Source organism: Pristiophorus japonicus, chromosome 1, assembly GCF_044704955.1.
Source record: "Pristiophorus japonicus isolate sPriJap1 chromosome 1, sPriJap1.hap1, whole genome shotgun sequence".
Classification (NCBI taxonomy): Eukaryota; Metazoa; Chordata; class Chondrichthyes; family Pristiophoridae; genus Pristiophorus; species Pristiophorus japonicus.
This window is the reverse complement of record NC_091977.1, coordinates 345,000,377-345,025,835: the sequence shown is the minus strand read 5'-3', so window position 1 is coordinate 345,025,835 and position 25,459 is coordinate 345,000,377. Positions and strand designations below refer to the sequence as shown.

Genomic DNA, 25,459 nt, shown 5'->3' with positions numbered 1-25,459 from the left:
GAGACGGCGGCAGAAGAGTGAAGGTTGAAGGGTTAGGGATTTGGGAAGGCAGAGTATCCGAGGGAGGAAGGAGCAGAGAACGACTTAAAAAAAAAAAATGATTAAAAGAGGGAAGATAGATTATGAAAGTAAACTAGCACAAAATATAAAGAAATGGTATGAGTTTCTACAGGTACATAAAAGGAAAAGAATGGCTAAAGTAAATGTTGGTCCCCTGGAGGATGAGACTGGGGAATTAATAACGGAGAACAGGGAAATGGCAGACGTTGAACAAATATTTTGTATCGGTCTTCACAGTAGAAGATACTAAAAACATCCCCAATAGTAGATAATCAAGGGGCTATAGGTAGGGAGGAACTTAATACAATCACTATCACTAATGTAGTAGTACTAGGTAAAATAATGGGACTAAAGGCAAACGAGTCCCCTGAACCTGGTCGTTTACATCCTAGGGTCTTAAAAGAAGTGGCTGCAGAGATAGTGGATGCATTGGTTGTAATATACCAAAATTCCCTGGATTCTGGGGCTGTCCCAGCAGATTGGAAAACTGCAAATGTAATGCCCCGATTTTAAAGGAGGCCGATTAAAAAGCAGGAAACTATAGACCTAACCTCTATCGTTGGGAAAATGCTGGAGTCCATTATTAAGGAAGCAGTAGCGGACATTTGGAAAAGCATGATTCAATCAAGCAGAGTCAGCATGGTTTTATGAAAGGGAAATCATGTTTGACAAATTTGCTGGAGTTCTTTGAGGATGTAACAAGTAGGGTGGATAAAGGGGATCCAGTGGATGTGGTGTATTTGGATTTCCAGAAGGCATTCGATAAGGTGCCACATAAGAGATTACTGCACAAGATAAAAGTTCATGGGGTTGGGGGTAATATATTAGCATGGATAGAGGATTGGCTAACTAACAGAAAACAGAGAGTTGGGATAAATGAGTCATTTTCCGGTTGGCAAACAGTGACTAGTGGGGTGCTGCAGGAATCGGTGCTGGGTCCTCAACTATTTTCAATCTGTATTAATGACTTGGATAAAACATAGAAACATAGAAAGTAGGTGCAGGAGTAGGTCATTTGGCCCTTCGAGCCTGACCACCATTCAATATGATCATGGCTGATCATGAAGGGACCGAATGTAATATAGCCAAGTTTGCTGATGATACAAAGATGGGTGGGAAAGTAAATTGTGAGGAGGACACACAAAATCTGCAAAGGGATATGGACAGGCTAAGTGAGTGGGCAAAAATTTGGCAGATGGAGTATAGTGTGAGAAAATGTGAGCTTATCCACTTTGGCAGAAAAAATAGAAAAGCAAATTATAATTTAAATGGAGAAAAATTGCAAAGTGCTGCAGTAGAGAGAGACCTGGGGGTCCTGGTGCATGAAACACACCAAGTTAGTATGCAGGTACAGCAAGTAATGAGGAAGGCAAATGGAATGTTGGCCTTTATTTCAAGGGGGATAGAGTATAAAAGCAGAAGTCCTGCTACAACTGTACAAGGTATTGGTGAGGCCACACCTGGAGTACTGCATGCAGTTTTGGTCTCTGTATTTAAGGAAGGAGAGACTTTAATTGGAGACAGTTTGAGAAGATTCACTAGGTTAATTCCAGAGAAGAGGGGATTGACGTATGAAGATAGGCCTATACATGGAGTTTCGAAGAATGAGAGGTGATCTTATCGAAACATATAAGATAATGAGGGGGCTCGACAAGGTGGATGCAGAGGATATTTCCACTCTTGGGGGAAACTAAAGCTAGGGGACATAGTCCTAGAATAAGGGGCCGCCCATTTAAAACTGAGATTAGAAATTTCTTCAGAGGGTTGTAAATCTCTGGAATTCTCTGCCACAGAGAGCTGTGGAGGCTGGGTCATTGAATATATTTAAGGCGGAGATAGACAGATTTTTGATCAATTTAAAAGTTTATGGGGAGCGGGTGGGGAAGTGGAGCTGAGTCCATGGTCAGATCAGCCATGATCTTATTGAATGGCGGAGCAGGCTCGAGGGGCTGTATGGCCTACTCCTATTTCTTATGTTATGTTCTTATGAAAGGAGGCATGATGACAGGAGAGAGTTCAGGGAGGGATAAAGAGAAAAGGAAAGGGGGGTGGGGTGGAAAGTATTGAATGAAATATTGAAAAGTATGAAATGTAAAACTGCTATACAGCATTGACCTTGTTCATTGTTTTATTTGAATGGGCGGTTCAAATGTATTTCTATAACTGATTTTTGCACTTTTTAAAAAAATCGGCATTATTGCAGTCTTGTGTCCATTAATTGAAGTAAACTGCAGTTTATTTTAAGTCTACCAATATTCTGGAATGGATGGAGGAGGTGTTGGAGCTGGGGGAAGGGGTGTTGGAGCCTGATTGTTGTCAAGGAAGAGTTCAGTATGTCAGTGTACTGTAGCTGGGATATATTTTAACTTGCATGTATGATAAAGATTTTGACCATTGTCTTCACCCAAAATTAAAGATGGTTTGTTGAGTAGTTCAAAACTGTAGTAGTGTGTTTGCCTTTCTTGGCTTGTCCCTGTTTTTGTTACTTTCTGCTTTTTCTCTGCCTCCTTATTCTCAGCCACTTTGCTAGCTCTCCAAGTGAAAGAGTTGTGTTTTCAGTGGGGATTATCTGTGCATTTTTGCAATGGAGAGCAGTTTACCAGTAATGAGCGTAAATATGCCCTGCCTCCTTTGGTGGACCTCGTAATTCTCCCCTGCTTGGGTATAGATTCTGAGAGGTGTTGGTGGTGAGAGGAAGCAGTATGAATGGATGAGTAGAGTTGAGAGAGGACAAGATTGTGATACATTAGTTTGCTAAACTTGTATTTTTTTTAACCTCTGTCGCCTGTGGGTAGCCAACTGACTTCTGCTTAGTACAGTTGAGATTGGGAATTCAGAGAAGTAGGCTATTGAATTGTGCGTATATACAAGCAGGCTATTATCACATGTCTCAAATTACTCATGTGTATCCCAAAATATTATTTTCAGAAACGAATCTAAAGTGTCAATTGAAGGAATAAATCAATACTATCTACTTCCACCATCTCCCTAGGGATCCTGTTCTTTAGATTTAGTGCTTTCTCTGAAATAATGGATCTGCAGTTTCCAATTTACTCCCTTTTCAAGTGCAGGCCCTGCCCTGTCCTCAGATTTTGCTATTCCGGATGAGGTGAAACAGCTTGCCATGGTCTATATTATCTAATCCCTTTTTAGAATCCTAAAAACAGCACCATGTCACCTCCTAAACCTTTTTTTTTCCCCCAATGAGAACACGCCCAATTTACATAATTCCTAATACTCCAATCCCTCCAACCCCTCGATCATTCTGGTTGGTCTCTTTTTGTATCCTTTCAATAGCTGCAGTATCCTTTGTCCTCTGGCAACCAAAACTGTACACGGTATTCTAAGTGTAGTCACACCAATGACTTTATGAAGTGGCAGGATTACCTCACTATTTTGGCTTAATATTGATCGTTTAATATATTCCAAGATTTGATTTGCTTTATTGCCACTAGGCATTGTTGCGATAGTTTCAATTTCATTACCAATTGGGACCCCCAGAGTTATTTCATTTTCTATGCAACGAGACCTGGGTGTCATGGTTCATCAGTCATTGAAAGTTGGCATGCAGGTACAGTAGGCGGTAAAGAAGGCAAATAGTATGTTGGCCTTCATAGCTAGGGGATTTGAGTATAGGAGCAGCGAGGTCTTACTGCAGTTGTACAGGGCCTTGGTGAGGCCTCACCTGGAATATTGTGTTCAGTTTTGGTCTCCTAATCTGAGGAAGGACGATCTTGCTATTGAGGGAGTGCAGCGAAGGTTCACCAGATTGATTCCTGGGATGGCGGGATTGACATGAGGAAAGACTGGATCAACTGGGCCTTTTATACATTGGAGTTTAGAAAGATGAGAGGGGATCTCATAGAAACTTATAAGATTCTGACGGAACTGGACAGGTTAGATGCGGGAAGAATGTTCCCGATGTTGAAGTCTAGAACCAGGGGACACAGTCTTGGGATAAAGGATAGGCCATTTAGGACTGAAATGAGGAGAAACTTCTTCACTGAGTTGTTAACCTGTGGAATTCCCTACTGCAGAGAGTTTTTGATGCCAGTTCATTGGATATATTCAAGAGGGAGTTAGATATGGCCCTTATGGCTAAAGGGATCAAGGGGTATGGAGAGAAAGCAGGAAAGGGGTACTGAGGGAATAATCAGCCATGATCTTATTGAATGGTGGTGCAGGCTCAAAGGGCTGAATGGCCTACTCCTGCACCTAGTTTCTATGTTTCCATTTAAGCTTTAATCTCTTCCTGCATTTTTTTGTCCCCATTTGAGGCACTTCTCCACATCGAATTTCATCTGCCACCTGTCTGCCCAATTCCCTAGTATGTTCAAAATCTTCTATAGCTTATCCTGTTCAGCTTTGCAGTCTACCACGTTCGTTAGCTTTGTGTCAACTACAAATTTAACCATAGTGCTTGAGTCCTAGCTGTAGATGATTTTATAAAGATATTAACACCACCAGTCCCAAAACGGATCCATTGGTAACATCTCCCTCCCCCTCCATTCCAGACTGAATGACACTGCCTATGTCACTACCCTCTCGTTTCTGTTAGTTAGTCAATTATGTATCCATTGTAAACAATTTTCACTGATTCCTGCTATCTATTTTCAGAAACAGCTCTTCCAGAGAAACTGTTAACAAAGGCCTACTGAAATCCAAGTACACCATATCCACTGCATTACACCTATTAATCTGTTATCACAACCGAAAAGAAAATCAGCAAATTAGATCGACAAGACCTCCCCTTCATGAAGCCATATTGACCCATCTTTTTATGACTTTGGCCCAAGTTTCGGGTGGAGCTGCTATTTTTTTGGAGCAACTAGTTTAGTTTGGAGTATCTTAGAAATCGCAATTCTCAGCATTTAGTTTGCTCCAGTTCTAGTGAGTTAGTTTAGTTTCTGTTCAGTTTTTTTTTTCAAAAGAAGCAGTTACCAGCCGCTTACGCCTGTTTTGCAAGTTTAGACACCGAAAAGTTACTCCAAACTAACTTAGAACGGAGTAAGTGTCGACTTTAGTACGCTCAGAAAAACCTTGCGTACACTTTAGAATTAGGCGCAGGTAGCTAGAGATGGTGGGGGGGGGGTTAAGAGGGTAGAAGTTGGGGGATTTTCCGAAGCATTAAACACTTCACTTAAAAAAAAAAATAAAGAACCATCTTCAATAATAAACGATAAATAAATCAATAAATAAAAAATAAAAAGTTCCTACCTCACCTACCCGTTCGGGAGCCAGGGCTAGGGGCTGCAGGCTGGAAATCGGCACTCTGCCCGCTCCAGAAGCCCATTCGGCCAGGGCTCGGGACTGCGTGCTGCAGGCTGGAAATTGGCATTCTGCAGGAGCCCATTTGGCCAGGGCTAGGGGCTGCGTGCTTTGGGCCCCTCCCACAGCCAGCAGCACACGCACACAGAATCTGGGAGTCAGGAGCTACTGCGCATGTGAGTAGCTGCCGGCACACTTATTTTGGCCCAGGGCTGTAGCTCCGCCCCCTGCTATTGTGCTGCATCGCGCTGACTGCTGAACAGGCCTGCTGCACTTGGAGAATCGCGAGGTAAGTTTTTGGCGCGCTTTTCATTCCACAAAATAGGCGGGCCTCTTGGAGGTGCGCCGTTCTAGCGGATATTGGAAACTTGAGCCCTTTATTTCTATCCAAATACACCATAATATCATTAAAGGTTTCCATAACTTTACCCACAATGAACTCATTAGTCTGTGGTTTCCTGAGTCACTTTTGATACCTTTTTTAAAAAAAAACAGTAGGAGTAATGTTTGTCTTCATGCAGACCTCAGCTGCCTCTTTGGTATTCAGTGATTTCTGGAAGATTTTTTGCCAATTGCTGCACTTTGCTTCCTTATTTCATTTCCTATTTCCATAAGAATCTTTGAAAGCATCTTGTCTGTCCCAAGATTTATTTAGCTTAAAGTTTCACAGCTATTTGACCACCTTGCTGGTAGTAATGTGAACAGTGTTACAGCTTACCATTGCAATACCCTATAATTCCCTTTCGAGATCAAATAGGTAACCTGTCTCTTCCCTGGTAAAGACTGGAGGCAAAAACATAATTAGCACTTTGGCTGATAAACCCTGTCTCTTCATTTACTTGGTCAAACAGAGTTCTGGTTTCTATTTTCTCCAGTGCTAGTCACCAGCGAGCCTCCTTTCTGTATGTAGGTACTCCTTATCATATCCGTGCTCAGACTTTGGGATAATAGCAGGCCTTTATAAAGTCTTAGCTGAAATTTTGCTGAAAGAAGCAAAGACTTGGTAAAGAATAAAGGGGTTCAAAAGATTAATAGTTTGATGCTAATGTTGGAATAATTTTACTGGTAAATCCATGTGCTGGGCTCCATAGAGTATCCTGTAAATAAGACATTTTTAAATAAAATGCTTGAGACTGCACTTCGAGACAATACTTATTCTTAGTAATTACACCTCTAAAGATGTTCATTAAAAAGCATCATTGGCTTCAGGTTTTATTTACAGATCCCTCCTGAAGATGTGCACCCTCAAAAAAAACCACAAGGGGGCCCTTGAAAAGTTTTTGGAGTGTGACCCCCCCTTTAATCAGGGGGCACTTGTTTAATGTTCACAACTAAAATAGTTGAAGATGTGCACTCCAACCACTAGTGGCAAGTGCCTCAATTGAATATAATATAGAGCAATCCTGTCAGTGGAGTACACATCTTGGGACTCTTTTCATGCTCCCAACACAACCATGGTTTTGTTTAATTCATTGCACGGTTGGCCTTAATTTGAAAGTGACACTCTATAGATTGAGGTTAGTATTACTAAAGCACAAAAATATGGAGTTTTTAAAAAAAAAGGTAATAACGACATCAACTTGTATTCATATAATGCCTTTAATGTAGATAAAGGATCTTCACAGAGCCTCAGTCAAAAAAAAAATGGTGCCCCAAAGGTGGTGGTATTTGGAAGAGTGAACTAAAGCTTGGTTATAAAGGTGAGGCTTAAAGAATGTATTGCAAGAGGAGGAGGTGGCAGGGTTTAGGGAGAGAATTCCAGGGCATGAGGCCTTGCTGGCTGACTGAATACATGGCTGCCAGCTGTGGGGCAAAGGAGGGGGAAACGACACCCAAGTTGCCAGAGTTCAGTGAGGGAGGGTTTGAAGATGTTGGAGATCAGGGGGAGTGAGACCATGAAGAGACTAATGCTGATCCTTTTGACTGAATTTGTCTGACCAGGTGGTGAAGAAGAATCCCCATCCATCTCCGCAAGCCTCGAGTTGGATTATGGTGATTAATCATCTGAGATTAAACTCTTTAATCTTTCTTGTAGAAATATTATCTTTGGATAAATCAATTCCTCACTCTCGTGAAGGAGTAATGTCCATTGCTGACCCAAATCAAAAATTTATTAGAGTCTGATTTATCCTAATTTACTCCAGAATTTTCTCCGATACGATCAGAACATCGTATTTTAGAAGGGTCTGTAAGGAAGGAGAGTTTGCACAAAAGTGTGCATGTACTTTTTTTTGCTCGTTTTCTCCCCATCTCCCCTGAAAACACTTGGCTTTTGGTGAGACCTGTGCCATGATTATCATTAGTGTTCTGGCACCTCTCCCACATGGCTGTTCTTTGTGTACGAGTCCAACTGTGGATGTTTGACAGGCTATATTCCTGGAGGGTATAACTCCTGAGCTGGATTAGATCTTCACCTGACACATGCAACTAGTGGGATTGTTCGAGGCTAGAGTAGAATGCCTCTTTGGCCTCATCTGTTGCGTCGAGCGTTGGGGCATACGCACTGATAACTGTAACGCACTGGTTCTGGGATAGGGTGAGCTGGAGAATCAAGAGGCGTTCACTAATCCCGCAGGGAGAGTCTGAGGCGGTCGACCAGCTCATTCTTGATGGCGAAACCAACACCCTGTCCCACGTCCTTACGGACGACAAACTGATCCTCCTTGGCGACTTCAACGCACGAGTCGGTAAGAACGCGGACCTTTTGGGGAGGTGTGATTGCAGAGGGGGTATGGAAAACCAACTTCAGCAGTACCCTGCTCCTGACAAAATGCCTAGAACACGACCTTGTCATCACCAACACCTTGTTCCGACAGAGGGACAAGTACAAGGCATCATGGCAACACCCTCACTCCAAACACTGGCACCTGCTCGACAACGCCATCGTTCGAGCGATGGATCGCAAGGACGTGTGCATCACCCGCACCGTGACGGGAGCCGACCACTGCTGGATGGACCACCGCCTAATCCGTTCCGTCATCAACATTAATATAGCCCCTAAGCGACGACGGCAACAGAAGCAATGCCGCTGAAAAATCAACGCCAGGAGAGCCCCATCCAGCCAGCGCCTCACTACCAACCTGGCGACCCTCAATGACCCAGAGATGCAAACTGCCCACAGCGCTTGGTCTGCACTCCAGGCCACCATAACCAGTGCAGACGCTCGGTCACTCAGCCAGGAAACACCAGGACTGGTTTACAATCTGTATTAACGACTTGGAGGAAGGGACCAAGTGTAACCTAGCCAAGTTTGCTGACGTTACAAAGATGGGAGGAAAAGCATTGTGTGAGGAGGACACAAAATCTACAAAAGGGCAATAGACAGGCTAAGTGAGTGGGTGAAAATTTGGCAGATGGAGTATAATGTTGAAAAGTGTGAGGTCATGCACTTTGGCAGAAAAAATCAAAGAGCAAGTTATTATTTAAATGGAGAAAGATTGCAAAGTGCTGCAGTACAGCGGGACCTGGGGGTACTTGTCTATGAAACACAAGGTTAGTATGCAGGTACTGCAAGTGATCAGGAAGGCCAATGGAATCTTGGCCTTTATTGCAAAGGGGATGGAGTATAAAAGCAGGGAAGTCTTGCTACAGTTGTACAGGGTATTGGTGAGGCCACACGTGGAACACTGCATACAGTTTTGGTTTCCATATTTACAAAAGGATATACTTGCTTTAGAGTTCAGAGAAGGTTCACTAGGTTGATTCCGGAGATGAGGGGGTTGACTTATGAGGAAAGATTGAGTAGGTTGGGCCTCTACTCATTGGAATTCAGAAGAATGAGAGGTGATCTTATCGAAACGCATAAGATTGAGGGTGTTTGACAAGGTGGATGCAGAGAGGATGTTTTCACTGATTTGGTGGGGGGGCATAATCTTAGAATAAGGGGCTGCCCATTTAAAACTGATGAGGAGAAATTTCTTCTGAGGGTTGTGTATCTGTGGAACTCGCTGCCTCAGAGCTGTGGAAGTTGGGACATTGAATAAATTTAAGACAGAAATAGACAGTTTCTTAAACAATAAGGGAAGTGGACCTGAGTCCATGATCGGATCAGCCATGATATTAAATGGTGGAGCAGGCTTACTCCTGCTCCTATTTCTTATGTTCTTATGGTTTGATGAGAAGGACCAGGAGATCCAGGAGCTAGTAAACTGCAAGTGCAGGGCATTTCTGAACTTAAAGCAACAACCCAACTCGGGAGCAGCAAAGCAGCTTTACAGATGGCTAAAGGCCGACGTCGAACAAAAAACCCGCAACCTAAAGAATAGATGGAGAAAGCACAGGAGATTCAACAGCTGGCCAACAGCCATGACATGCGAGGGTTCTTAACCGCAGTCAAGTCCACCTACGGCCCAAGCACCCAAGGCCAAGAATGGGGCGACACTCATCAAGGGCACCAAGGCAGTCAGGACCTGCTGGAACGAGCACTTCAAAGATCTCCTTAATTGAGACTCTGCCTTTGACACAAGTGTCCTCAACTGGATCCCGCAACATGCTACCCGCCACCATCTCGGCAAAACCCCAGCCCTGCACGAGATAGAAAAGGCCATCTGTCAGCTCAAGAACAAGGCATCAGGAGCAGATGGAATCCCCACTGAGGCACTATTGGCTCTAATGCATGACCTCATCTGGAAGGAGGAATACATGCCTGGAGATCTGAGATGCTGTAATTGTGACCACCTTTTTTTAAAAAAAAAGGGACAAGTACGACTGTGGCAACTAGAGGAATTTCCCTATTGTCGGCCACTTGGAAAGTCTTCGCTAGAATCCTCCTCAACCGTCTTCTCCCTGTGGCTGAGGAGCTCCTCCCGGAGTCACCATGCGGATTCCGTCCACTATGGGGTACAACGTACATTATCTTTGGCGTGACAACTGTAAGAGAAATGCAGGGAACAGCACCAACCCTTGTACATGGCCGCCTTTGACTTCACAAAGGCCTTTGACACTGTTAACCACGAGAGACTATGGAGCGTCCTCTGTTTTGGCTGCCCCCAAAAGTTTGTCACCATCCTCCGCCTGCTCCACAACAACATGCAAGCTGTGATCCTGACCAACGGATCCACCACAGACACAATCCACATCAATACCACAATCCGGGATCAAGCAGGGCTGCGTCATTGCGCCAACCCTCTTCTCAATCTTCCTCGTTGTAATGCTCCATCTCACGCGCAACAAGATCCCCGCTGGAGTGGAACTAAACTATAGAACCAGTGGGAACCTGTTCAACCTCCGTCGCCTCCAGGCTAGATCTAAGACAGTCCCATCCTCTGTCGTCTAACTACAGTATGCGGATGACGCTTGCGTCTGCGCACATTTAGAGGCTGAACTCCATGTCATCGTTAACATCTTCACCAAGGCGTACGAAAGCATAGGCCTTACGCTAAACATCTAAGACAAAGGTCCTCCACCAACCTGACCCTGCCACACACATCACTGTCTTCGCCAGTCATCCAAATCCACGGTGTGGCCTTGGACAACGTGGACCACTTTCTATACCTCAGGAGCCTACTATCAGCAAGGGCAGACATCGACGACTAGGTCCAGCACCACCTCCAGTGCGCCAGCCTTCGGTCGCCTTCGGAAGAGAGTGTTCGAGGATCAAGCCCTCAAATCTGGCACCAAGCTTATGGTCTACAGGGCTGTAGTGATACCTGCTCTCCTGTACGGCTCAGACATGGACTATATTCAGCGACCGCCTCAAATCGCTGGAGAGATACCACCAACGATGTCTCCGCAAGATCCTGCAAATCCCGAGGGGATAGACGCACAACGGTCCGTATTCTCGATCAGGCCAACATCCTGAGCATTGAAGCACTGACCACACTCGACCAGCTCCGTTGGGTAGGCCACATTGTCCACATGCCCGACACAGGCCTCCAAAGGCAAGTACTCGATTCCGAACTCCTACACAGCAAGCGAGGTGGGCAGAGGAAATGTTTCAAGGACACCCTCAAAGTCTGCTTGATAAAATGCAACATCCCCACTGATACCTGGGAATCTCTGGCCCAAGACCGCCCTAAGTGGAGGAAGAGCAACTGGGAGGTCGCTGAGTGCCTTGCATCTCGTCGAGAGCATGCAGAAAACAAGCGCAGGCAATGGAAGGAGCGTGCAGCAAACCAGACTCCCCACCTACCCTTTCCTTCAGCGACTGCCTGTCCTACTTGTGACAGAGACTGTAATTCCTGTATTGGACTGTACAGTCACCTGAAAACTTAGAGTGGAAGCAAGTCTTCCTTGATTTTGTGGGACTGCGTATGATGGTGCAACTAGTGGAAATTATGTTGCTGATTTTGCCATGTCGTCTTTTACATCAAAGCCAATTTTATTGCCCTCAGCTGCTCCCCTGGCTGAGATCAACTAATTCAGCCCATCCTGAGAATTGTACTTGGGATCTTGTGGTATAAATGATTTGGTGCTACTTTATGGGCTTATGGTCCCTAATAGAGACAGTGTGTGTCTGCTTAATGACTATAGTCAGTGGCTCCAAAATATGTCATGAATAACTGTGGTTATATTGTATTTTTAGTCCAATTTTTACTACATATTGTATTGACTTCTTTTGGAATTTGATTTGTCATTTTGTATTTAATGAATTATGCCAATGAATGCGATGCCTAAGTGAGATCAGGATTTCGCTCAAATCATGTAATTTGTGCATTGACATAAAACAATGACGGCCTCTGCACTCCACTGACCTAGAATCATACAATCATAGAATGGTTACAGCACAGAAGGAGGCCATTTGGCCCGTCTAATCCATGCCAGCTCTCGAGCACTTCAGCTAGTTCCATTCCCTTGCCTTTTCCCCGTAGCCCTGCAAATTTTTGTCCTTCAGGTACTTATCCAATTCCCTTTTGAAAGCCACAATTGAGTCTGTTTCTACCATCCTTTCAGGCAGTGCATTCTAGATCCTAACCACTTGCTTCATAAAAAAGAAGTTTTTCCTCGTGTTGCCTTTGGTTCTTTTGCCAATCACCTTAAATCTGTGTCCTCTGGTTCTCGACCCTTCCGCCAATGGGAACAATTTCTCTATCTACTGTCTAGACCCCTTATGATTTTGAACACCTCTATCAAATCTCCTCACTCCTTCTCTGCTCTAAGGAGAACAACCCCAGCTTGAATTTGTGCCCTGTACATCCAAGTCATTAATATATATCAAGGAAAGCAGTGATCCTAATGCCAACCCCTGGGGAACACCAGTCCTTCCTCCTGTCTGAAAAACAACTGTTCATCACTACTGTTTCCTGTCACTTAACTAATTTTGTATCCATGTTGCTACTGCCCCTTTATTACATGGGCTTCAACTTTGCTGGCAAGCCTATTATGTGGCACTTTATCCAAACTCCTTTTGGAAGTCCATGTACACCACACCAACCACATTGCCCTCATTAACCCTCTCTGTTACCTCATCAAAAAACTTGATCAAGTTAAGCATAATTTTGCCTTTAACAAATCCATGCTGGCTTTCCATAACTAATCCACGCTTGTCCAAGTGACTAGTAACTTTGTCCTGCTTATTGCTGAAAACTTTCCCCACTGCCGAGGTTAAACTGACTGGTCTATAGTTGCTGGATTTATCCTTGCACCCTTTTTTGAACAAGGGTGTAACATTTGCAATTCTCCAGTCCTCTGACAGCACCCTTGTATCTAAGGAGGATTGGAAAATGATGGCCAATACCTCTGCGATTTCCTCCTCCTCTTCCCTCAGCGTTCTAGGATGCATCCCATCTGGTCCTGGTGAATTAACTTTTAAGTACAGACAGCCTTTCTAGTACGGTACCTCCATCAATTTTTATCTTGTCCAGTATCACCACTACCTCTTTCACTATGGGCCCAAGTTTCCACAAGAAAAAAAAACGGGCGCCCCTCCGAGCTGGGCGCCCGTTTTTCACGCCTAAAACGGCGCTTAAAAAAAATCCTCGGTATTCTCCACCGACTTACAGGTCCTGTGGCACTCGGCGCAGCCGGCACGAGCTATGGGGGGGGGGGGGGCGGAGCCAGGTCCCGGCGCTGAAAACCGTGCCGGGACCTCTGCACATGCGCGCTACAGTCGGCACGCAAGTGCAGTAGCTCCAGGTGCCGAACTGTGTGGGAGGGGCCCGAAGCACGCAGCCCCTAGCCCTGGCCCAATCCTGCGATTACTACTTTTGAGGCACTGGAGAAGTACCACCAACGTTGCCTCTGCAAGATGCTGCAAATCCATTGGCAGGATAGAAGCACCAATGTCAGTGTTCTGGATCAGGCCAACATCCCTAGCATCAAAGTATTGACCACGCTTGAAAAGCTCTGATTGACGGGCCACATCGTCTGCATGCCCGATACTAGATTCCCCAAAACAAGCACTCTACTCAGCTCCAACACGGCAGGCAAGCCACAACATCATATTCCCATGCTGCTATTTGCACCTGCAGCTCACTAACCTTATTTACACACGTGCACTGTAAACCTGTTTTAGACCTTGTATTCATAGTCTGACCCCACCTAATACCTTATTATTTTTTTTTTACTCTAGTGCTAGTTGTCTCTCCCCAACCTTTGTGCACTTTGTTTCTCCTTTCCAATGCTACATCCTGGTGCCCATCCCCCTGCCAAATTAGTTTAAACCCTCCCCAACAGCACTAGCAAACCTGCTTGCAAGGACATTGTTTCCAGGTCTGTTGAGATGCAAAACGTCTGGACTGTACAGATCCCAGCCCCCCAGAACTGGTCCCAATGTCCCAGGAATCTGAAGCCCTCCCTACTGCACCATCTCTCAGCCACGCATTTCATCTCTATCCTCCTATATCTATACTCACTAGCTCGTGGCACAGGGAGTAATCTGGAGATGACTACATTTTTTTGAGGTCCAGCTTTTTAATCTCTTTCCCAGCTCCCTAAAATCTGCCTGTAGGATCTCATCACATTTTCTACCTATGTCGTTGGTACTGATATAGACCACTACCTTTAGCTGTTCACTCTTTCCTCCCCCCCCCCCAGAATGTTCTACAGTCGCTTAGTGACATCCTTGACCCTGACACCAGGGAGGTGACAACATACTATCCTGGAATCACGGCTGCTGCTGCAGAAATGCCCATCTGTAATTATCGAATCCCCTGTGACTATTGCCCTCCTGAACTACCTCCTCTTCCCCCCCCCCCCCCCCCCCCCGCCCCGTACTGCTGAGCCATCCGTGGTGCTATGGTAATCCCCAGAGGAACCAATGCCCTCACCAGTAATACTGATTGGAGAGCGAGATGCAGTCGGGGGACTCCTGCGCTACCAGCCTGTTCCTCCTTTTCTGTCTGACGCTCACCCATTCCCTCTCTGCCTGCACACCCTTGTGCTGCAGGGTGACCACCTCCTGAAACATGCTATCCACTTAGCTCTCATCCTCACGAATGCACTGCAGTAACGCCAGCTGCTGCTTAAGCTCCGAAACCTGGAGCTCGAGCTCCTCTAGGCGACAACACATCCTGCACATGTCATTGATTTCCCTCATTGCACAAGATGTGCATTCCATGAGATTGAGGTGCCCTGCCATGCCTCTATTTGTTCGACTACAGGTTGAGCGTCCGAAATCCGTAAACCTCAGGACCAAGGCTCTTCTGGATTCCGGGTATTTCCAGATTTTGGAACGTCTTTGCCGCGGTAGGTGGGGTCGGGCAGCTGAGGTAAGGGGGCGAGGTCGGTCCGCTGAGGTAAAGGGGGGGCCGGGGCGAAGTCGGGCCGCCAAGACGGGGGAGTCCGGATTTCGGAACATTTTCTGGTTTCTGGACAACCCCGGATCGGCCCGAATTCCAGAACATTCCGAACTTTAGAACTCCAGATTGCGGACGCTCAACCTGTATTAATTAACTTACAGAAATAAACTTAAGACTAACAGTCTTCAAAGTCGGGCCTACTTTTATCTCCTACCGCTTCTTTTGCTCTCTTAGCTATAGTCTTTATTCACACGATTATTTATAGTTTTATTAATTAGTTTATCTAGTTAAGTTAGAATAAAAGGCTAATACTCACCCACCAATTGCCTGCATGCTGTCCTGTGATGTCACCCCTTGATTTTGTTCTTTTGGAATTTGCTGGATTTGTATCTGCCTCCTCTGGTGCTGCTGCCGACTGCTCGCAGGTCCTGCAGTCCTCTGCTTTCCTCTGTATTCATGCCTCCTCCGGTGCTGCTGAGTCCTCACAGGTCATTTTTCCTCTTATTATCCAGGGGAGTTCCTTTCCAACCAAACTAAATTATAAACTCTTAAGAATACAAAGAATAAGGTCAATCTTTGTATTTTGTTTGTGTCCCCAGTTTTTCTCAATTGGTATCTTGCACTTTTAAAAACAAAATCCTGGAAACACTCATTGGATGAGGCAGTATCTGTAAATGTTTCGGGGGCAGAAGTGATCAATATTCCTGGTTACAGGATTTTTAGACAAGGTAGAGAGGCAGGTAAAGGGGGGAGGTCGCAGTATTGATTAAAGAAACTATTACAGTGGTGAGGAGGGATGATATGTTAGAGGGATCATCAAATGAGACCATATGGGTCGAATTGAAAAATAAAAAAGGCGATCACACTGCTGGGCTTGTATTATAGACCCCCAAACAGTGGGAGGGAGATAGAGGAACAAATATGTAGGCAAATTGCTGTGAAGTCCAAAAACCATCGGGTAGTAATAGGGGATTTTAATTATCCAAATATTGATTGGGACAAATATAGTATGAAGGGTAGAGAGGGTGCGGAATTCTTGAAATGCATTCAAGAGAACTTTTTTAGTCAGTATGTAACGAGCCCAACACGAGAGGGGGCTGTTTTGGATTTAGTTTTGGAGAATGAAGCTGGGCAGGTTGAAGGGGTATTAGTGAGAGAGCACTTGGGTGCCAGTGACCATAATTTAGTCAGATTCAAGTTGGTTATGGATAAGGATAGGCCTGGAATAAAAGTCCTGAATTGGGGGGAAAAAGCTAATTTTGCTAAGTTAAGGAGTGATTTGGCAACAGTGGACTGGAAACAGCTACTTGTGGGTAAGTCAGTGTTGGAACAGTGGGAGGCATTCAAGGAGATCCAGAAGGCTCAGGCCAAACATGTGTCCTTAAAGAAAAAGGCTGGGAATAATAATTCTAGAGCCCCCTGGATGTCCAGGGACTTACAAGGGAGGATAAAGAAAAAAAGGGACCCTTGTGTCATATACCAACGGCTAAGTACTATAGAATCTTCAGAGGAATATAGAAAGTTAAGAGGCAAAATTAAAAAGGATATTAGGAATGTTAAGAGAGCATGAAAAATTTTTGGCTAGTAAAATTAAGGAAAATCCTAAGATGTTCGATAAATATATTCAGAGTGAAAGGGTAAGGCCTATTTGTGTGGAGGTGGAAGATGTTGATAAGGTTCTTAACGGGTACTTTGCATCTGTTTTCACAAAAGAAAGGGGCAATGCAGATACTGCTATCGAGGAGGAGTGCGATATTCTGGATGAAATAAATATAGTGAGCGAGGAAGTATTAAGGGGTTTAGCGGCTTTGAAAGTAGATAAGTCCCCAGGCCCAGATGAAATGCATCCCAGGCTGATGAGCAAAGTAAAGGAGGAAATAGCATTGGCCTTGACCATCATTTTCCAGTCCTCTTTGGATTTGGGCAAGGTGCCGGAGGATTAGAGGACTGCTAATGTAGTACCCGTGTTTAAGAAGGGAGAAAGGAATAGGCCAAGTAATTACAGGCCTGTCAGCCCAACGGAGGAGGTTGAAAGGAGACCTCATTGAGGTGTACAAAATATTGAGGGGCCTGGACATAATGGTAGTAAGAGCCTATTTCCATTGGTGGAGGGGTCTATTATGAGGGGGCATAGCTTTAAGGTGGTTGGTGGAAGGTTTAGAGGGGATTTGAGGAGGGGCTTTATGCAGAGGGTTGTGGGGATCTGGAACTCACTGCCTGGAAGAATGGTGGATGCAGAAACCCTCACCACTTTTAAGAGATGGTTGGATGGACACTTAAAGTGCCGTAACCTGCAGGGTTACAGACCTAGAGCTGGCAATTGGGATTAGACTGGATAACCTCTTGTTGGTCGACGCAGATATAATGGAAGTACTGCAGGGAATCTGATATGGCCAGGTGATGATCTGGACTAGTTTCGATTGCCTGGATGGGTCAGAGGAATTTTCCCAGATTTATTTCCCCGGCTGGATTTTTATTTTGTTTTTTCCTCTCCCAGATCATCACATGGCTCCGGGTGGAGTGTAAAATGTTTCAGTGTAAGGGGTGTTGCAGTTGTATGGGGCGGATTGGTTGGGCTGGGTGCTCTTTACATTTCCATCATTGTTCATGGGTTTATATGTAACCTTCAGGGCTGCTGACCGAGGGCTGAGCAGCTCTTTGTCGGCCGGCGCATACACGATGGGCCAAAATGGCCTCCTTCTGCGCTGGTAAATTTCTATGATTCTATAATGTTAAATATTGGCTTTCTGATTGTGTATTTTGATTGGCTTAGGTTTTCTCAAGCAATGATGAATCCCTCATAAATAAAAAGCTACCCAAAGAACTTCTGTTGAGGTAAGAGTGTGCATTCTTTTGAAGACATTTCCTTCTATTTATATACACAATTTAGTGCATAAACAAAAATTGCATCTGTGCCTAATTCTGCTCTGTGTTGCACAGAGATTTATTTTTGTGTGGGTTTATTTATTTGAGATGTTTAAAATACAAGCTTCAAGTATTTGCCATTGGAAAATGTGTTGGTTCTTGAATATACAATGGGATTTATCGCTTGACTCTGTTTTTATGTGGAAGCTCATTGTTAGCGTTAGTGTTTTCTTAGAAGAATCACTCAACACTCAGAGTCGGTTCCAATGCTGATGCAGCTTTTATTACGCTCAGCGGGGAGGAAAAACTCAGGACCGTATCCAGGTTTCTCTCCACAGAACAAAGGGTTACATGCACCTTTATATGTTTCACAACAGTTACAAAACAGTTTACTACAGCTACACAGCCCATCACGGCTGGACACAAGCCAATCACAACGATTATAGATTACATATAGGTTCTTTTAACACAATAGAATTCCCCTATTATCCCGGTAACCATATGTTCGGTTATTGTCAGCTTGGGCTGATCGATGACTTTATAGGTTCTCTCCCCCTAGTTCTTTCATCTGGGAGAAATAATTGGTTTATAACCTTGTTTACAGGAGATGGTTTCCCTCTTATCTTTCTTCCTGGGGAATTAATTGGTTTATGACCTTGTTCACAGGAGATGGTTTCCTTCTTATCTCTGTCTTCCCGCATCCCAGGCATTCCTACAGTGGGCCTCACAGGGTTATTGCTTGGTCATTGAACGTTCAACAGTTCACAGCTTGACTACCTGATTTCCCATCATGCCTGGGCAGCCATTTTATGTGTGTGTCCACTTTAAACTTATATGCGTTTAGATATATCTAGCAGGTGCCTAATGCCTAGTATTCTGGTATGTTCTAAAGGTGCCTACCTCCTACAACAACTCCCCCTTTCGGTAAAGGGACTAGTCCTAGTCCCCTTTTAACCGACCATTCGACCTTTATTAGATTTTGTGCACGGCCCGGTACTCCCTGCCTCAACGTGCTGGCCAGTCACGCGGTTTCAGGAGTCCCGGTTGCTTAAATCGAATTGACAAAGGCCAAATCCTCCTGCCCCCTTATAAAACAGGCTTGTTTAGTATCCGGGGAACGGTGATTTGTCCGTCTTCGTTGTGCGTGGTGTCTGCATGCCTGGCAGGCCATTACGCCCCATGTTATTGCTAAGATCAATTGTATCCCGACCAGTATATGTGAAATTATTCGAATCCATGGGTGGATGTTCACATTTATTCCCCAGTCCCAGACCTTTCTCCACCAACTCTGACTTTGTAAGTCTACCTCGGTATCTTCTTCCAGTACTTTGATTTTAGTTTGCAGTTGGTGATATAGTTTTACAGATTGACCCACTCTGAGCCTCAACTCTCGTAATACTTCGGTTAGATGTGGGATAAGGACCTGATCTGGTTCATCATAAGCCTGTAAATGATCATGGAGCTGATCGGTTACCTCAATAACTTCGGACTTCCGGCGCCTAACCTGGGTGATATGCGCTTGCCCGATCGCGACAGGTCGTAGTGGTGTAAAGCAAAAGTTTGGCTGTGGTATAGGGCACTGCAGGTCATTTTACTGGAATGAACGCTCAGTCGTAGAGACGCAGTATCTTCCCTTCCCTCCGTAGCCTGCCCTCGCGAAGTGCATGTGTGCAGGCACTATTTCTAGTACACACCCGTCGGTTCGGTTAAATCCGCACTCGTCTCGCTCCCCTCTGCCCACCGGGTGAGGGCATACTGTGATTTCCCCCTTTTGCTTGCAATCTGCTAGGGAAATCCCGGTAAGTATGTTGTTTCGACGAACGGCAGAGGTGGTGGTCAGGTAGTAGCGTATGGAGACATTTTCCCGGATTATTCCGATATTCTCTCGTTGGTATAGGGGGAACGGCCCTGAGTCCGGCGTGGCTATAGGGATCATCAGGACTATCCCTATCCCGGTAGTCCTACCCATCTGGCAATCTGGAATTGCTGGGTATACTCTGGTCAGTCCCTTCAGAGTACAATTATCCAGTGTCCCCCTTTGGTTAGCCAACTGAGCTAAATCTTCCTGTTCTCTATCAATGAGGTGATTGATGGTTCTGGCGTGAGCTTCCAGGACTGAGATGCCATCCAGCTGGATTTTTGGCACCCTCCTTTCCTAGGTTGGCTTGGTCTTCCTGGTTTTGCTCCACCCTCTCCAATAACCCCTTCATCACCCCTCTAAGCTGTTCCACCCTCTCATTTAATCCTTGTATGTCTATCGAGTTCACTACGGAGGTCCCTGTATTGAAAACGGTAGCAACATCATTAACTATTTCCCTCTTCATCCTGGGGGCTAACCCCTGTCCCCGGAACCTACTGGCACCCATTGCATCGGCAGCCTGCTGCATTACAACTTTACTTAATACATTGTACATCTTCCTTGACTGTTCTGTACAGTATTCCGGCATCTGGATGCCTGAAATATTGATCAGAACAGGCACAATTTCATGTTTAACATTATCATACAACAGTTCCCCCTCGCTGTACATTACAATCCCATTCTCTGGTCCCTTCGTAGTTATGGGGCAAGGCAGTTCCTCGGGCAATGTAGTGATTCTTATGGGGCGCGGTGTCGGAGGGGGTGAGAAACATACATACAATGATATTGCAGCCGCCCCCGCCTCCTCGTAATACCCACACAGCCCCATTCCCTTCTTGCGGATGACTGATTGCTGGGATTGTCCCGGAGGCGCGCAAATTATGCCGAAAGTACATTCATCAGGCCCTTTGACATCCCTCCGTTTAATGCATCTGCTCCTTATACCCGTGGAGCACTGTACACATACTCTTATTCTTATTAGGATTCTTATTAGGATTCACTTGTAACCATGCATTAAAATAAGTCCTGTCCTTGCTCCAGTCCTTGGCTGCTGGGATGCACATTCCGTCCGTTAAATTAAACAAGACTCCATAGTTCAGGTAGTTGTTTATTTCCAGCGTGCTCTGCTGTCCGTCGGTGTTGCCCAGGGTACGTGCATGTCGCAGGGCTATCCATATTACGAGTAGCGCCTTTCGTATTCCCATTCCGGTAAATATTATCTGTAATTTTAAACAGACAGCCTGGTCGTCACCAGGGGTTAAGTTTTTTGCTCTACGAGTGTCCCTGTCACCCTGCAAAATCAGAAGCACAAGGTTATAATCGAACCATTTCGAGCTGAATCTGTAGGGCGTGCGCCCGTGTCTTTACCCACTTAAATATTACCCAAACTCCTATGACCAAGGCCAAAGATATTCCTCCAAACATCGCTGTCTGCTTTACCGTTAGGTTGGGTTTGTGGACTACATCTACCCACCGTGGGGTACATTGGCTCTATTGCCAGAGGTGATGGTGCTATGGCTGCGCACTGCACTATCCGTCTAGTCCCATTATCTCTTCCAGCCTGTTTATCTTAGCTTTTAACTCTTCAATTTGTTTTATTGAATATCTATTTCTTTATTGTATCAGGCAAGTATTATTACATAAGCTAGTTCTGTTTTTATTTTTGTTTCCTCTGTTAGGTGAGTCTTTTTTTTCCTATTAAGAAATCCAAATTAATAATGTTCAGTATAAAACGGCTGTCAATGGAAAGGGTTAACTCCTTTCCAGGTTTGTAAGAAGACCTGATGTCATTACGTGACTTCACGTAATCATCTGAAAAAAAAAGTCTTTGTGCCTTCAAAACTGGCTTCGAAATTAGGAATCCGTTAAAAACAGCATAAATCATTAGAGTAAACTCCAATGTTTTCTTAACTTCTAATTCAAGTACTTGCCAAATAATTTTTTTTTAAATTGTTTTAAAACAAGACCACACATACAATAGCAATTTTGTTTACTGAAATTCAATTCTGTTTTTTTTCTCTCTTTCTCCTGTTATCTTCAAAACCCTCCTGCTTGTTTAGACTGTTCGGGACATTTTTGATAAACACTGTCCATTTTGGAAATCTTTTCAAACTGCATTGAAACTTTTTCATAATTGAAAATTCGAATCCATGTAGAGTGTTTTTTACTTATTCCAATTTTTTTTTCTTCTAATTAAACCAATATCTTTTTCACAGCAAACATCAACTAGTATTTAGTAAGTTATGTCTTTTTCCATTTAGTCCATTACATCTTTTTTTTCCTTTCTTCAAATTAGGTTTTGTATTTTACACGGAGGGTTCGTAACTCCATAAAGTTGTTAATTTAAAATCATTTGTTTACTTTCAAAGTGGCGTCTTTATCTTTTTCTTTTTCTCCATAACTGGAATGGAGTCCAGCTTTGAGAGTTTGAGTGCTGCCTTTCGTTATCTCAAAATGCTCCAGTTTCAAAGTCGTTACTAAAGCTTGCTGTTTTTTAACATTTTCCAAAAGTTCCTTTTACACCTTCGCAGATAGCTCGCCACTTGCCCAGGAGTTTGACCTGATCAGATTTAATTTAATCTTTTTCTTTTTTTTTTAAATCCACCTCAGTATTTCCTGTGCCTTCTCTGAATATCTCAAAATCCCAATTCAAACTTTGTAATTTCAATCTTTATTTAAAACTTTTTTTTTTAGAAGCTCTTTTTTTTAAAGCATTCTTTATCTCATTCCGAGACTAAATTTATGTCTTTCAACCCAATCAATCATTGCATGTTTTCTTTCGGCAAGTAAGTGAGCATGTCAAATAAATATTTTGCTCAACAAACCTATTCTTTATTTGTTTATTTTCCTAGCTCCGTAACTTATCATCCGAATAAATCCACACCTGCGTTTCTAACTTAAATGTCTTAAAACTTCCCACATACAGGACAACATTACAAAGGGTTAAAAAAAGACTTTCACTCTGTTTCTAAAATAAACAGACACTTGCATTCCTCTTCCAACCAGGCTTTCGGAACATGAAAACATAAAAAAATTCATTCTGCAGTCAAAAATCACACAGACACTTCTCACTCAACGATCATACATTTACAACAGTCTCTCTTCTTGTTTTGGCCGGCTCTATTTTTGGATCCATGACCTTTCAGGAAATTCGTAGTTTTATCTAAATAATTCCTCACATAACTAGTTCCTGAGGATTCCACTCTGCTTTAATCATTTTTTCAATTAGCTTCTTTTGTTTTTCCGCCAGGTGGCGGGTAAGCGACCCTTCTGGTCCCCACTCGAGTTTACTTGTTTTCATGGCCATTCCTGGGTAGGACTAGTACCGTTAGGAATCTACTCTGAGGTCCGCTTTCTTTCTAGCGCGACTTGTAGTAAACTGTCTCTTGGCTACTGTCAGGTCACAAGTTCTGCTGTTACACAAACTTATACAATTCTTAAAAACACGTTTAAGCAATTCCCGCAGTGCTCTACGTATCCTTAACGACTACCTACCACCGCTCAGCCCGTTGGTCCGACCCTGTTCACAGGTTTGGATTCCGTTAGCCGCTGTACACCGCTTGGTTCTACCCCGGGGTATTTCAAATTACACTACTGGGTCCGGAAGATGTCTCTCGGTATCACGATCCCACGGTCTAAATGTGTTCCCTACGCCTACTTGGTTCCTGGCCGTCACGTGGGAAAAAAGTCCTCTTGATTCAGGCTCTGGCTAGGCGTTTGAGATATTAGACCGTCTCCTCATGTCGATCAACCAGCTTCCACCTTCCGCACCCTTTATACTTAAAAATTGTTTTTTTTTTTTACTCACCCGGGTTTTTTCCAAGGGCGTCCAGCGACTCCGGGAAATCCCGTCGACTACGTCATTGTTAGCGTTAGTGTTTTCTTAGAAGAATCACTCAACACTCAGAGTCGGTTCCAATGCTGATGCAGCTTTTATTACGCTCAGCGGGGAGGAAAAAGTCAGGACCGTATCCAGGTTTCTCTCCACAGAACAAAGGGTTACATGCACCTTTATATGTTTCACAACAGTTACAAAACAGCTTACTACAGCTACACAGCCCATCACGGCTGGACACAAGCCAATCACAACGATTATAGATTACATATAGGTTCTTTTAACCCAATAGAATTCCCCTATTATCCCGGTAACCATATGTTCGATTATTGTCAGCTTGGGCTGATCGATGACTTTATAGGTTCTCTCCCTAGTTCTTTCATCTGGGAGAAATAATTGGTTTATAACCTTGTTTACAGGAGATGGTTTCCCTCTTATCTTTCTTCCTGGGGAATTAATTGGTTTATGACCTTGTTCACAGGAGATGGTTTCCTTCTTATCTCTGTCTTCCCGCATCCCAGGCATTCCTACAGTGGGCTTCACAGGGTTATTGCTTGGTCATTGAACGTTCAACAGTTCACAGCTTGACTACCTGATTTCCCATCATGCCTGGGCAGCCATTTTATGTGTGTGTCCACTTTAAACTTATATGCGTTTAGATATATCTAGCAGGTGCCTAATGCCTAGTATTCTGGTATGTTCTAAAGATGCCTACCTCCTACAACACTCATACAATGGGGTTAAATTATCTTGTGAAGTTACATTTGAATTTTTCTTTTCTTGTGAAATGCTGATATTTTCCTGATATTCAGTTTTTTTTCTTCTCCTGAATACAGCAACAAATGCCAGTTATGTTACCATTTAAGGTAGCAGTACTTCAGTATCTAGGTCGAGTTCTTCATGTTTAAATCCTGACTGTGAGCACTGGCAGAATGTTTGTTTAATTAGGTGCATCATCCAAGCCTAATATTCTCAACCAAGGTCCAGAAATGTGCATGCTCTTGCAGGAGTCATTGGGTAGCATCAGGAGTAGGAACCATGGCTGGTGGTACTTCCTCCTCCTCTTTCCCGTCCCATAAAACGTGTAAATCTGATGTCAAAACCAGTGGGTGAATGTGTTTTTTTTGGACCCATTTACATTGGGTCTCTGCCTCTTTTAGAGAAGAGCTGGGTGTCCTGGTGGGAGTGGGTAGGTTCCTGCAACTGCCCCCATTGTCACAGATGGAGGCAGGACCGATGATGAATGGAAATCCTACCAATCCCACATCTGGTTCCCCCCCAGTGTACTGTAAACCTACATGAAACAGACATACAGTAATTTCTGGAAGGTGAAAGTAGAACTCATTACTTATTGAGGCTGGTTTCCTTACAGCAGCTAATTGCGAAGTTCCTGAAAGGAAACTGGCTTTCCTGGAAGGGGCTCTTTATTTTTACTATTTTTGAGTTACTGACTGTCCAACGTTGCCATTTCCACCCCCACCCAATTCCATTCAAAGCAGGTACCCTAGCTGCGCTGATACTGGCACAGGTAACTGGCAATTTTGCCAGGGTAAGGCACGTAACTGTGCAGTGGACAGGAAGTGCTGGACTCCTTTGCATGATCACATTTTCAGGCTGGGATATTGAGACCAAATGTAGTGCTCCTGATGCTATCCTTGCTGACAGCAGATGGCTCAGCAGAGATTGGGGAAGAAGTCTGGGACTTTCCTTTTTGGTGTAGATCAGTACCTCATCATGTGGTACATTTACCGATTTGAGTTGGGAAATCGATTATTTTTCACTTCTATAAAATAATTATTAATTCACAATTAAATATTGCATTTTCTTGGCTCAAAAGTATAAATGCTTTCTGGAATACAATTCAAACCAAAGTCAGTTTGTGAAAGTGTTAACCTG

The 25,459-nt window shown here is 44.1% G+C and overlaps 1 protein-coding gene across 10 annotated transcripts in view; it reads left to right on the top strand.

Annotated features, from left to right (window-relative positions):
* LOC139273318 (F-box/LRR-repeat protein 2) overlaps positions 1-25,459 on the top strand; it is a 334,467-nt gene that overhangs the window by 10,240 nt on the left and 298,768 nt on the right. For 9 of the 10 annotated variants that reach the window (XR_011595063.1, XR_011595064.1, XR_011595065.1 and 6 more), the window contains exon 2: positions 17,779-17,840. Coding sequence is in view for 2 of the 10 variants with exons in the window: in XM_070890121.1 (XP_070746222.1) it covers positions 17,779-17,840 (62 nt within the window). In the remaining 8 variants the exon portion in view is untranslated. Of the gene's footprint in view, positions 1-17,778; positions 17,841-25,459 lie in introns of those variants that run through there. The other variant, XR_011595068.1, reaches the window with a different exon arrangement.